Source organism: Glossina fuscipes, unplaced genomic scaffold (assembly GCF_014805625.2).
Source record: "Glossina fuscipes isolate IAEA_lab_2018 unplaced genomic scaffold, Yale_Gfus_2 0, whole genome shotgun sequence".
Lineage (NCBI taxonomy): Eukaryota > Metazoa > Arthropoda > Insecta > Diptera > Glossinidae > Glossina > Glossina fuscipes.
This window is the reverse complement of record NW_023998414.1, coordinates 26,958,193-26,971,997: the sequence shown is the minus strand read 5'-3', so window position 1 is coordinate 26,971,997 and position 13,805 is coordinate 26,958,193. Positions and strand designations below refer to the sequence as shown.

Below are 13,805 nucleotides of genomic sequence, written 5' to 3'. Positions count from 1 at the left end.
CTTTCTTCGCTTGTCGCCTTTCTTCATTTCTCGGCTTTCTTCACTTGTCGCCCTTCTTCATTTCTTGGCTTTCTTCACTTGTCGCCCTTCTTCATTTGTCGCTCTTCTTCACTTGTCACCCGTCTTCATTTGTCGCCCTTCTTCACTTGTTGCCCTTCTTCACTAGTCACCCTTCTTCATTTGTCACTTTTCTTCATTTCTCGGCTTACTTCACTTGTCGCCTTTCTTCACTTGTCGCCTTTCTTCACATCTCGGTAAGTGAGAAGTAGATTAAGTACTGTTTCATGTATTCCGTTTAAAAGGTCATTGTATCTAAGATTCGTCTTGAATTGAATGCAGTTTTCATACTTATTATATTTAAAGATACCGTCACCTACATGTAATAAATTCAACGCTGTTGGCACGTAGCCAACGCCAACGGAAATGGCACTTCGTTCGCTTTATTGCTAAGACTCTTAAACTCAGATAATTGACTTCGGTTTTATATAATATGTATAGATAGATGTAAGTAAATATACATATATACGCATAGGTACAGTGCGCATTAAACAATCAAGTGCACAAATTGAACAGAAAATTACTTGATTTATTATACGAATCAATTGTTGTATAATATAATCTGTTGCATTCTATTGAATATATTATTAACAAGCTATCTAACTTATGATACATAAAACTTTCTTGTAAATTATAGCTAAAAGAAAACTATTTGTACTTTTATTTGCAGCTATCAAACTGGAGAACACACTGGCGGGCGTGAAAACAACATCAGAAGTTTCAGAAGGTGATTACAATTTATTTTTATTACGAAACTTATTTACCACGAAATTGCACATATTCACACATTACATAAAGTAAGACAAGTGAAATCGTTATAGTCGGGCTAGGCCGATTATTAAATACCCTGTACACGATATTGTCTAACGCAATATATATTTTTCGCCATAGAACACAAAAATTATACGCTGTTTTTATAGGAACATACTCTTAGACCTCTTTGCAAATGAAGTCTTGCTCGTCCATTTCTTTAGCCGCATAGAGATCTTATAAAGATGTATTTGGACAAAAGTTGCAGGTTCGGTGTTACGTTCGCCGCGTGCAATTAAAGCCATATCATACGTATATATAGTGACAGTGACATCTTCAGCCAGATGCATATCCACGCGAGAAATTTGTACAGAGCACAGTGACTTACATACTACCCTGTGCAATGTCGGCATCGTTTTCACAGACATCTGATATTTCCTTGTGAACTTTAACACGAATGCAGCGATTTTGTAAATATTGACGAAGAACTAGATAGAGAGGAGCACAATGATTCTTTTTCAAATTTGAAAACCACTCCAACATGCCAAACTCTTGGCAAAGCTTGCTTTACATCCGGGAACATTGCTGAACAGTATTACAGTATTACCATGCGTATGGTGAAACCTAAATTGATATTCAGGCTCTTTATTGGCTGCAACCTTCGGAGCAGAATTACGATAAGGTGACTAAAGGTCTAAATGACTTGCAATAGTTGATGTGATTCTCTGGTTTAACAGGTTCACCTATCACCATCATTATTTTACCACATTCCCACTAATCTGGCTATTGATTCAATCTCAAAATTGACCTGTAAATCCAAGTCAGTAACATAACACCCTTTTACCTCCAATGGTGAGTATAAGAAAAGTCGATTCACGTATGATCTGAATGTTGTCTGTACTCGATCCAAATTATAATCGTTAAAAAGTTAATTATATCTAACTTGCACGAGCTATATGGATTATACATGCATCAGTCACGTCTACTTTGATATTTGAAAGATTGCGAACCACTTAAATAAAACAGTTTACGCATTGAAACGCTGAAAGAAATGTTTTCTTTATCACCTCCAGCGACAAGTTTTCTTTCATAGATTTGAGTAAAGTGAATTTTTTCCAAAATTCATCGGATTTTCTTACGCCAATTTCAATTCGATGAAACTTGAAAACAAAATCTGTAATTAATTAGCAATTGTAACGCAAGCAACTCTTAATACCTCAATATCGGTGAAGCTCGTTCGGCATTCAGGATTTATTCTTGAAATTGCTTGCTTCATTTTATTCTATTACAAGTTCTTCGATTGTGCAAAAGTATGCGTAAACCATGGAAATTCGCTCAATAAGTCCCGGAACTTTGACTGTATTCGACGCCGAAGTTTCCTTCGAAAATTGCTCTTATTAGTCCAGTATTTTTCAAACATTTCGATATCTCTTTTTCTTGGAATAATTTGCCAAGGCGTTGAAAATATAATCGAAATATTTGTCCCTCTCGCATCCTCTGTAGATAGTTTGAATCAGTTAATGGTCGCTAGGGGTCTGCAGATCTAGAAAATATAATTCTGTCATTATAGCGATTAACTTGTGACATAATGCATTGTCTTAGTGATCGAGAATCTTCCTCTTCGCGATTTGAAGCCGTTTTTGCGGCCATATCTTGCCTTTTAATCGTACTAACAGATCATATGCTTGTCGGCCGAAAAATGTTTTTACTTACCTTTTAACCCACTTCCATATCAGAAGGCAAATTGCTAGCCATTTGCGTAACAATGATAAAATTTTACTTACCCCTTTTCCTCCGATGTCAATATAGCGTAGTGCAATCAATTTTCCTGCATATTCAAAATGACGGACACCATAAAATGTTGAATTACTACTATATTTGACTAAATGAAGCTTTCCATGATCAATACTCTTGATATGAGTATCAAATGCACCGGAAGAAGATAAACATGTTTTTTAAACTTTTATTAAAACCTAAACTATTTTACATAATTTGATATTAGTAACTTTTCATGTAATTACACATAAAAGCTTGGGGCGTTTAGACGAAATTAAATTTCTCGCATACTACTCCAACCCTTTATATATAGTATATCTAACTTTTAAATTAATCAGCTTATTTTAAAGGACTTTACTAATTTAATTCTGCATAATTTCATAGATAAATAATTAAATTAAAAAAAAAATGAATAGAAATGTTTTCTTTCAGACATTTAAGCACCTTCGCTTAAGCAAACGATTATTAAACTAAGAGATGACAAGGAAATACGACCAAATTGGCCCACTATGGAAATAAAGGGCTTACTTATTTAAATTCTCATTTATAAAGGGATTAAAATTTCAAATAGAATCGTCAGTCAATTGAAAATTTAATATCTGTTCTGTTAACGGATAGATAAACTGTGCTTAAGATATTTCCACCGCAGTGTAAATATCGCATAACATAAAATGCGTAATATTTGGGAACTTTCTAATTAATGATCGAATGGTATTGCCCTAAGGAGCTGTTAAGGAGATGAATTTGGTTTTTGTTAAATTCTCACAAAGAGAGCTAAGTCGGAGCTGGAACAATGGATTTCATAAGTGGCCAGAGACCGTGTCCGCATTTATAGGAAAGCCAAAACGGACGAAAAAGATTAAAATGTTAAATTGTTGAGATGTATGATGATCATCTTTATAAAAAAAAAAAAAAATTTCGAACATTTTCTATGAACTAAAATTGGCAAAAAGAGACTGACTGGCTTAGGCTCAAATTCTTTTAATGGGAACTTAAATCAATCTCTTTTTAACACATGGCGTAATTTTACAAATTTTTTTTATATATCTTTTTCTTTAGAATGGGGCTCTGGTTGGAAAGGTACGAATTTCATAGTAGAAATCGAAGAGACCGTAACTGTCTCTCCCATAAGTACAGATTATTTAAGCAGTCGGGAAGATGCGACAAGTTCAGAAATAAGGAATGCCACAAACATTGTACATGGTAAGTATTCGCCTTCTTCACACAAACAAACCCACACACACACACACACACGCACATATTAATGTTAAATTACTTACATTCGAAATTTCCCAATTCCAAGGTCCCAAAATAATTGTGCGTACCGAGGAAGTATTAATAGTCGGTTTGGTCCTGATGCTATGGGTCGGCGCAATAGCATTATTCTTTAACCGTTGGGGTAAAATACGTATGCTTGAACCGTATCAACCGAAATTTCAGCAGCAACATCGAGCTTCCTGTCCCCTAGCTGATATCGAGACAATGCAGACACATCAGGTGCGTGTAAATTATGCGATACTAAAAAAAATGTCTTCCTTTTTTATATAAAAGAAAGAGTACGAGAATTAATTATATTCGGTTGCGATCGAATCTTTTGTACCCATCATGTTTACCCTATAAAAGATTGAAAAAAAGGGGCAAATATAATATCGTATATTATATAATATTGGGTGGAGATGGCTGATTTTTGATCGTGTAGTTATCGGCAAAAGACACGGAAATCATAGGTGTACAGAGTTTCTTTTTTTTTGCAAAGGCGTGTTCTTTGACCTATTTGGGCCTCTTTTCAGACTCTTTTACATATGTGTAGGTAATGGCATCTTTTTTATGAAGGGAGAAAGATACCGCACAGTTTAGCAGACGGAAAAATGGACGGACTAACAGACAGACAAAATACAGTATAACCCTTTATGGGAATACAATCTTTTAAATTCTGAGGGAGATAGGTCTGAAACACCGATTTCACTTATACATTCACTATAGTTAAGCTTGGATCACATAAATCAATTTGCCGAACTCTTACCATGTAAGAGCGTTCAGGCAAAATGAAGTCTCTATATGACGACAAGCATTTTATAATGATATTAGGTTCATTAGAGTCATAGGTTCTTATTAAATTTGGATCACTCCAACATAGAGATTGAACATGAACAATAAGCTTTTACATGGCGACAACATTTGATTTGCAGTATTTTATGCCCAAAAAGGGTGAAGTGCTATTTTCAAGCGATATTGCTTGAAATGTTTAATAGTCAGCTACACCTGTGCATTGACCAATGTGCGTGCATAGGTAAGAAAGAAGAGAGAAAAAAATGCCTTACTCTGGCGAAAAATGTGTTTTATGAAATATTTATTTTTTAGTTTTTTTTAGCATTTTGTATATCTTTGGGATAAACAAGCCGAACGACAAATTTACTCTAATCCTGATTCGGCCGGATTTGATGGGTATAATAATTAAGCACTTTTGTATTTTGTTTGTTTATTTCACAATTATTTTTAGCGTTCCTCAGTAACCCGTATGTCAATGGGTTTGGTTAATAATGTAAATATGCCAACTTGTCAATTTCCAGCTTATAATCCAACAATATACTCAAAAGGTAAATATTTTGAGAAGTATTCAAGCATCAAACATTCACACTTACAAATACGCGTTTATACTGTAACTTTACCAACATTTTTTCAATTAGTTTCTCATTGAATAAGCTTTTGACTGCCTATTATATGTACACACACACACATACACATATATATGCAGACGCATATGTCTACGCTCATGCACGCATACACGATAAAATTGCATTTAACATAACAAGTAAAATTCTTGCGAGCTCAAATTTAATTCTGAGTTTACACTTTCCGATTATATATATTTCCGGAACATCGCCACAAACAGCAACGGAAATCAAAATCTATGTCGTTGTCACCTCATTTCTATCTACTTAAAATGCTTTACATTAGTCAGCCGAGAAGCATGTATAACCAGTGCAGTCATGGCAATGTCGCGAATGCCTTAATAGGTGTTATGCACAAAGAGATTTATTTTCTTCTTATTTTTTTTTTTTTTTGCCTGAAAGAGAGGAAAAAAGTTTTCCATGCTTTTGAAAAGAAAACTATTTTGCCGTTTCATATATGATAAATATTTTTTTTAGTGGCGTAACCTTCTCAACAGATATATAAACTAAGTACGTTTGTGTGCCTTTCTATTGTGAGCTTGTTGATGACTTAAAAAATTAATGCAGACAAGATAAAGAGAATATGTTCAAAAGACAATTTCACATGCTAAAGGCATTAATCTGTTAAAATTTAGCGAAATGAGGCCATCATAATTCCAGTAATAGCTGTTCATACGAAGGACATGAGAATAGAATAGTTTCATAGAGATAATTTAGTTCGAATCTTAGGAGAATGCTTGATACTCACCACATCGGCAGTAGTATGTAAAAAAAAAGTTCATCGAAAAATAATTTTTTTTACCAATCAAAAACTTGAAATCAGCAATGAATGACCTGGACAGGCTATCAAGATCATCACGATGTAATCCCATTGGAATTTTATCTCTTCGCTAATACAATATCATTGATTGGCTTTAACAAGTCAGAAAAGTCCATGACCTTAAAACGAATTGTAATTGAGTCATTGGCGAGACGTATGCTAAAAATTGAAAAATTAATATTCAAAAATTGAATTTTATAAATACGTCACAGGCCCGCCAATAAATATCCTAGATTACTCCACTTAATACAATTAATACGATATTATACGGGAAGCAGTCGAAAAACTGGTTCAATCCGAACCAGCATTCATTAGCATTCATCCCTTGGCTAAAACAAGTCGGTGTACCAAATTTCATCAAAATATCTCAAAAATTGTGATCAGTAAGTTGAACACAAGAAAACAAGCCGGACAGTGGGACAAACTTACGCATAACCTTAAGTGTATTTAGAAAGTGACTCTGAAGCAATCGGTTTCTTAAAAGGCAGATCTACCCCAAGTTCTTCTGGGTATAGTATACATCCTCACAAACTTAATGCGCCCTTGTAATACAGGTGGTGTAGGGTACAAAAAAAAACTCTACGTCGCTATCCCGTATTATTTTGTTTTCAGACAAACAATGGGGTCTGCTTAACTAAATTAATTATAGCCAGCAAGAAAATTATATTCGTTGAGGGCCGAACATCGCAAACCCACCGCTTTGCTTTTCGCATTCCTCTACTCTCCAAGTCCTTTTATTTGAAACCCATATCGTCGGTATTTTAAGAAAAATTTAATGAACCAGGTCGTGGTATCCACCATACTTACTTTAGAATTAGAATTAACCCAATTTTAGCTAATCAGATCAGATAATATATCTTCATTTGACGAATGTATAAAATAATTTTAAGCATTCTATCTTCTTTGCCTTATGATAGATAAATAAGCGTGGAACCTAAAAAAAAATGCCAAAAATAAAATTTCATCTCTTGTAACTTTATATGGGCATGACCGATTTTTTCCATGTTTGTACGTAAAGAGTATAGTGTTTCGTAAAGCAAATGTGGAAAAATTCAACCTTCTAACTTTTTCAATTTCTAGGTGACGAACGAAAACCCACAAGAGAAACGAAGCTACGTTCGACATTTAGTCACCACTGCGGGCTTCTGCTCTGACCAATTTGAACCCGTTTTCAAAATCCAATCTGCGTGCAAAAACTATCATCGTTTCTAGCAAAATTTAAAGTCGTTATCTCCATTTTTGCGATCAGGAGAGTGCCAAGAACAAACACCACACAGAAAGACAGACGGACGTACATGGCTTAATCAATTCAGAATTTCACGCTAATCAACAATATATGTACTTTATAGAGTCTCTGAAGCTTTCTTTTGGGCGTTGTAAACGTTTCGATAAAATGAATATACCGCCCATCCATCCGGTGATGGATATAAAAATGTAATTAAGTTTCGTATAAGATGTGTAAAGTCTATCATTTGGACGTGAAACTTATAATATTCATGCACACATTTAACAATATTGGCACGCATAAGTATCTGCGTTAAGTGCGCCATTCGTTTACTGTTACATATAATGTAATCGTTAAGTTTTAAATTAAGATAATTACGTCGGTTTTTTGTCGCACAGTGAGATTTCGAGTCCAAATTATATACTGAAAAACGTAAACGTGTGGAAAGAAGTAAAAAAGTTCAACTGAACCTTAGCTACTAACCAGAGTCGAGAGATTTAATAAAAATTACAAGAATTTCTTCTGTTTTTTTTTTTTTTTTGTTGTTTTCTCTTCCGAATTTTAAAAGTTATATTAGTCCGAGGGAAGGATTTTTACAATTTACCATACTTGTGGTACAGAGTATGTTCAGTTAATGCGGTCGTATGTAACACGCAGAGGTGCTTAAGATACACCCATCTTTTATTATACCGATTAATTCAAAATCATAATCTGATTTGATCTAAGCCTGCCTGTCCGTCTGTCCGCCTGATGTTTGTCAATCTAAATTTGTGTTCAAGTTACAATTTTTGCAATATTTTGATGAAATTTGGTATAGTGACGGGTTTTGATGCAAGGACGAACGCTATTGAAAATGTTTCGGATCGGTCCACTTTTTCGATCACTTCACACTTACAATTTTCAAAATTTCTTGGCAAAAGTGTCTAAGGCATAGTATTTCGGCATTCTAAATTGGTGTGAAAACTTTTAAATAGCTGGGGCAATTTTTTTTGAACTCTCCCTCATATAATCGATTATACGAGAATTGAATTTTTATGTGGCAAAAAAGACTTATTTTCAATATTTCTTGATGAAAATTGGCTCATAATATTAAATTACCGAAAACACCAACCTTACCGAATTTGGACAATGAACGTAAGTTTTTTTAGATACTATCGCATATAAGGATTCTTATGCAAGGTCAGCACTTATATGCTAAAAAGATTTAATTGTTGAAACTTTATTCATAATAGTAGTAGAATACAAAAGTTAATCACAATAATTATAATTTGAACCACATCGGTCTATTTCTTGGCTCCACTTCATATAAGATATCTCATCATTAAGAAGCCTTTCGAAAATATGCTTAATTTTTTAATATATTATGATGAAAATGAATTGAGCCAAAAAATTGACGTTAGCGAATTTGGGTCACATGGTTCTATTTGTTTGAACCCGAACATATATGGGCATTATCACGAAAAGCAAACTCTTATCTAAACTTCTAATGCTCGAGCTTTCGTAAAAATTTTAGCTATGCTTGAAAGTAGTCTACACTTTTTGATATATTGTCACCAAAACAAGTGAATAACTGTACCAAGCCAAGTGGTGTAGAATATTCAATGTTCGACGTTGCCCGACTATAATGTTTTTGGCTTATTTTTCTTGAATATGTTGTGTAAAATTCATGCAGACGAACTAAGAGACTGAGCTGCTTGCATTGACTTCAATCCGCCTGACGTTCAAGCATATATATATCTTATAAGGTGTTGCTTATTATTGTTTATTTAACCTTGTGTAACTCTATTCTATCCTAATGAGGATAATTTGTCTTTAGTCGTAGGAGCACTTATAGTTGAATACGATCGCGTTTAAAAGATGTCTTGCAATTATTTCCTGCACTTAAAGTTTACCAACATAAACGCATACACTTTTTAAAAGGAAAGTATGTTTCGTGCGTTAAAGCAGGAAATGAAATAAGTATACAGCAAATTAAAGAAAGGAAACGTATGCGTATTCCACAGCATACAATTAAAATTGAAAATAAAAAATCCAAAAAAACAAAATTCTGGTCACATGAAAACGCACAGTTTTTACACACATCGCCCATAAATGAAGGGTGTAGTCATGTTGTCAAAACGTTTGCAACGCCAAGAGAAATTATCAAAGGCTCCGCATACGTATTCTTGATCAGTATTAAATCGTGGATCAATTTAAACATGTCCGTCTCTCCGTCTACGTAATGCCTGTTATAACCATGCTCCTGGTCGCAAAAATGAACATATCCACTTCAAAAGTGGCGAAAACTGCTGGTTTAACAGACTTGCGAAGATGTCCAGATGTCAGGTCCAGAGAAGAAGCATTTAAAGTTTGACGTCTCAACCCCATCGACCAAAGTAACCTGCTAAACTAAACAGTCTAGGAATATGTGTCGATAGCATGTTCGCTCGACTCAGATCGAGTTTCTTCCGTCCGATAAGAGCTGTTATCGACGGCTATTCTTTAAATGAATTCTATTTACATGCAAATGCACCAGAAGGATCTATTATTTCCCCAACTCTTTTCCTGATGTTCACTAATGACCTTGTGTGCACAATTGGGTCGCACTGCAAGCCAAAGCAACTTGTGCCGTTCGTTTTCCTTTAGTAAAAGACCATGCAACAGCGATATGCAGGACAAACCGGGACCCCATTAAAATATCTGAATGGGGTTGCGTAAATAAGGTAAACTTTAATGATACACTGGTCTTGTGGTCTCAATGTAGAAGAATCGGTAATCCTTGATGTTCTAGGCATGAGAATACAAAATAATGTTCGTCGAACGGAACATTTGTTCGAAGTGTCAAAAGACGCCCCATAGGGATTAGGTTTTTAAACCGGTGCAAAAAATAGTTCACTGCAGCCGATATCCGTGTAACTTACACCGTCTTTATCGGACGGAGGTTTCCAAACTTTTTTTGGAGGCCCTCGACCGCATACAGCGAAAACCTCTGGTGCTCATGGGTGACGAAACTGTATCTAGAACTCTCGATACTCTTGAGCATCGGCGTAATGTGGGCTGAGTTGTGCTTGTGTGTACGGGTACATTCGGGATAAGTGTAAATCCCTCAATAGGACATTTTCGTGTCGAACATAAAAAAAACTCCACTCCCTTTCTTCATCCCATTCCTTCTATATTCCTTCCCGGTCACATCCCTTGACTGGTTGGTCATTAAAAAAAAAAAAAAAGCGCACTAAAAAAATCATAGTCGACTTTGGCCTCGAGTTGTTTATAGAATTGTAACAACATTTCTTTTTAAAGAGGACGAAAGAGCAAGCAGTTAAATGGTTGCTAATTAACAGCGCTGCTACTGTTATTGATAGCAGAAACATGAAAAGTCCCTGAGATTTTATTAGCTCTTATTTTTACCAAGATGTTGGCATTTAATTATCTATGCATAAGAGAAAGAAATTAAAATTTCTATCATTCTTATGCTTAATTTATTGCCTTCAGAAGAAGGTAAACATATAAAGTAATTGAATAAACATACGATGACATTTGACACCGCAGAGAGCATTTTTTCTTCTATTTTTTTTTTTTTTTTTGTTATTGTGTCAAACTGCAGTCGATGTGCAAATATTTGTTTAAGATGAAATTAGATAATGTAGTCCAAGTAATTATCTTATTCTACACATTTTTAGAGAAAACGATGAATAAGAAAACGTGTCCGTTGTAATGATGTAATGATGTGTTATTGTAGAAGAAAATTAAATTTTGCCAACATTAAATATAGGTTTTTTTTCCAGCTTTATTCCTTGATTTTGAAAAATTTTCAGAATAAATCTTAGAAAATCTATTCGTGTTAGAGCGAACATTAATGACCCATTAAACCAAACAATTTTTTTTTTTTATTATTTTAAACATTCTACATGCCACAGAATTCGCTTATTCTCACTGATCTCGATTCTATAAATTTTGACATCACAGCGTATCAAATGTTTGCAAAGCAAGCGAATAGCGGCCGGCTGCGAGCATTCATAATTATGAGCAATAGCTGCTTTCAATACATCGCAAGTAATTTAATTGCAACTTACGTATATAATCTCGACTATTGTTCCACAGCTGCGACATACCCAGCTACTATCTATAAATGATATGAAGCTTTAGTTTCAAGTGCACATATATGAACGAAAAAAAAAAAACAAAAATAAAAAACCAAATTTAGTTTGCTTCCCTTACCTCGTCTATATCAATAATTAATTAGTCTATGAAAGAATGATATATGAAAGGTTCACTCTTAACATTGACTTACGCGTTTAGATTCTTTCTGGCCGGTCAAAAATTCCAAAGTTCTATACAACAACACTTTTAGAGTAAAGTTCAATGAGTAGCGTCTATTTTTGCCGTGGTCATAGTCCGTTGTTAATCAATTCATCATTACGGTCGCAAGACTCTCGCAAATTACTTCGCTCGCGTAACTAATGTTTATTTGCCGTGAAAGTATGTGGTTGACTTAATAGTCTAGTGTTAGATATGTCCAATCCGCCTGAGTGGCCGCGTAGGCAAGAGTCTCGACTAGCAACTCTTAATTGGTCGTGGGTTCAAATCTCAAGAGCGGTAAGAGTTTTTAATAAAGCCGAAAGCCTTAGATGGCTAGTGCTTTAAGACTTTAGTCTTTTTAGACCTTATTCTCTGGCTAAATTTATAATAATAATAATAATAATAGTGATAATAGGTACGTTGTGTAATATCATCGGTTGGACCCTATAGACATACGTAGTGTGCTGCAAAAGTAGTGGGTATAGGAGATTCGACAACGTAGAACTGTAATATTTTTTTTTTCGATTCGTATGGGGTAACACCTACACGACAAACAATTATAAACAATATATATGTAGGAAGTATACAAAGCTACCGTAATTAAATATCATACAGTATAAACGTTTCTAAATTAGGTCAACCCTGACATATTATTATTATTTTCCATTCATATTCAATATGATTGCATCATCTTTTTCTTCAATAGATAAACATTGAAAATTTTCTTTTCTTTAAATGAATCACTTTCGCCAAAAAATATGCACAAATTTTCTTGTCTTTCAGTAAAACACTTTCACCAAAAGGTGTGTAATTCGTGGAACGCTTTACGTATGCATAGTTTTCGTCAGCTTGCAATTTTAAAAGCGAATATATACATATTTTATCATAATTGATAGACCAGCGCCATCTATAATTTATATCATTTCATTTTAAGATTCTTTAACAGCACTTCTAAATAACTCTTGTTAATTCTTTGTTTTTTTTTGTTTTTTTTTTGTATTTGATTAATATTTATAATTCAAGGTTTTATTGGCCATAATCGGCCACGACAAAATTCGGTTTTTGTTGGCCCAAGTCCCAATCGGTTTCTAATACCAAGACCACCGCGTAAGACTCGCTCAGCCATGGATTTACATTCGATGGTGTTAGATGAATCAGCAGAACAGGTTTAAAGTTACTATAAATTTATTTACTAATCACATAAATGGGTAAATATCTAAACAAGAATATTTTTAATAATATTTTAATAATTGGCTGGATTAAGTGCTAAGCGAAAAATCTCTTCTTAAGTCTTGCCAAAAACAAAATGATTCTAAATAAAAAAAAAGAGCAGTTAATTGATTACTTAACTAAAAATTGTTAACTTAAATATTTTTGGTCTTTTTTTTTTTTTTTTTAATCTCTAAATGAAACTCTATTTATTAATCAAATATTTGTTTTTTCTTTTTTTTCTTTTTCTATACACTTTTCAAAGTAGTTTTTAAATAAGTTTTTTAATCTTCTTCTTATATACACATCCTTATAAAATTACAAATCCTTACGTAATTGCACATTTTTTATGATATTAAATATCTATTGAATTAAAATATAAAATTACTCTCGTTAAAAAATTTTATATAGAGACGAACAAATTTTAATTATTAAGTTCACCAAACATATTATTATTCTAATTAATCTTCTTTCCTTCAAGACCTACAAAATCGTATAAAAATATTTAACATGTGGATCAATTACGTATATATAATAAATATATATATTTATATATATATATATATATATATATATATCACTCAAATACAATTAAGTACAATTATGACAAACAACATTTAAAGTTTAAGATAGAAGAAAAGTAAGTGAAAAACGGTTTAACTAAAAATATTTTATTTTTTGAAAAATTAAAAAAACCAAGAAAAACCAGAAAATTTTTTCATTTTAAATTCTAAGGGCACTATACTCATTGTAACTCTTTCGCTATTCCCTGTTATATATGGAATGTGACTAAGAAATATGAAAAGAGGAAATTCTTTGAAAGAGAGCTTAGTGCCCAACGGCAATGGCAAATAGCTTTACTATTAAAAGTAAAAAGTACATACATACATACATACATACATAATATATGTATGCTTTTGTATGCATATATGTTTAAATATATTAAGTGTCACTTAATAAATGTATCCAAATATACATGTATATGTATATATGTAATGAAAACATAATGAATATCTTA

General features: G+C 33.4%; 1 protein-coding gene across 1 annotated transcript in view; it reads left to right on the top strand.

The window, feature by feature from the left end:
* Positions 1-12,968, top strand: part of LOC119635745 — a 119,901-nt gene extending 106,933 nt beyond the window's left edge. The window contains exons 3-7 of the mRNA XM_038030778.1: positions 728-784; positions 3,643-3,786; positions 3,887-4,080; positions 5,084-5,180; positions 12,602-12,968. Coding sequence (XP_037886706.1) covers positions 728-784; positions 3,643-3,786; positions 3,887-4,080; positions 5,084-5,180; positions 12,602-12,750 — 641 coding nt within the window. The 3' untranslated portion in view covers positions 12,751-12,968. The remainder of the gene's footprint in view (positions 1-727; positions 785-3,642; positions 3,787-3,886; positions 4,081-5,083; positions 5,181-12,601) is intronic.
* The last annotated feature ends 837 nt before the right edge of the window (positions 12,969-13,805 follow it).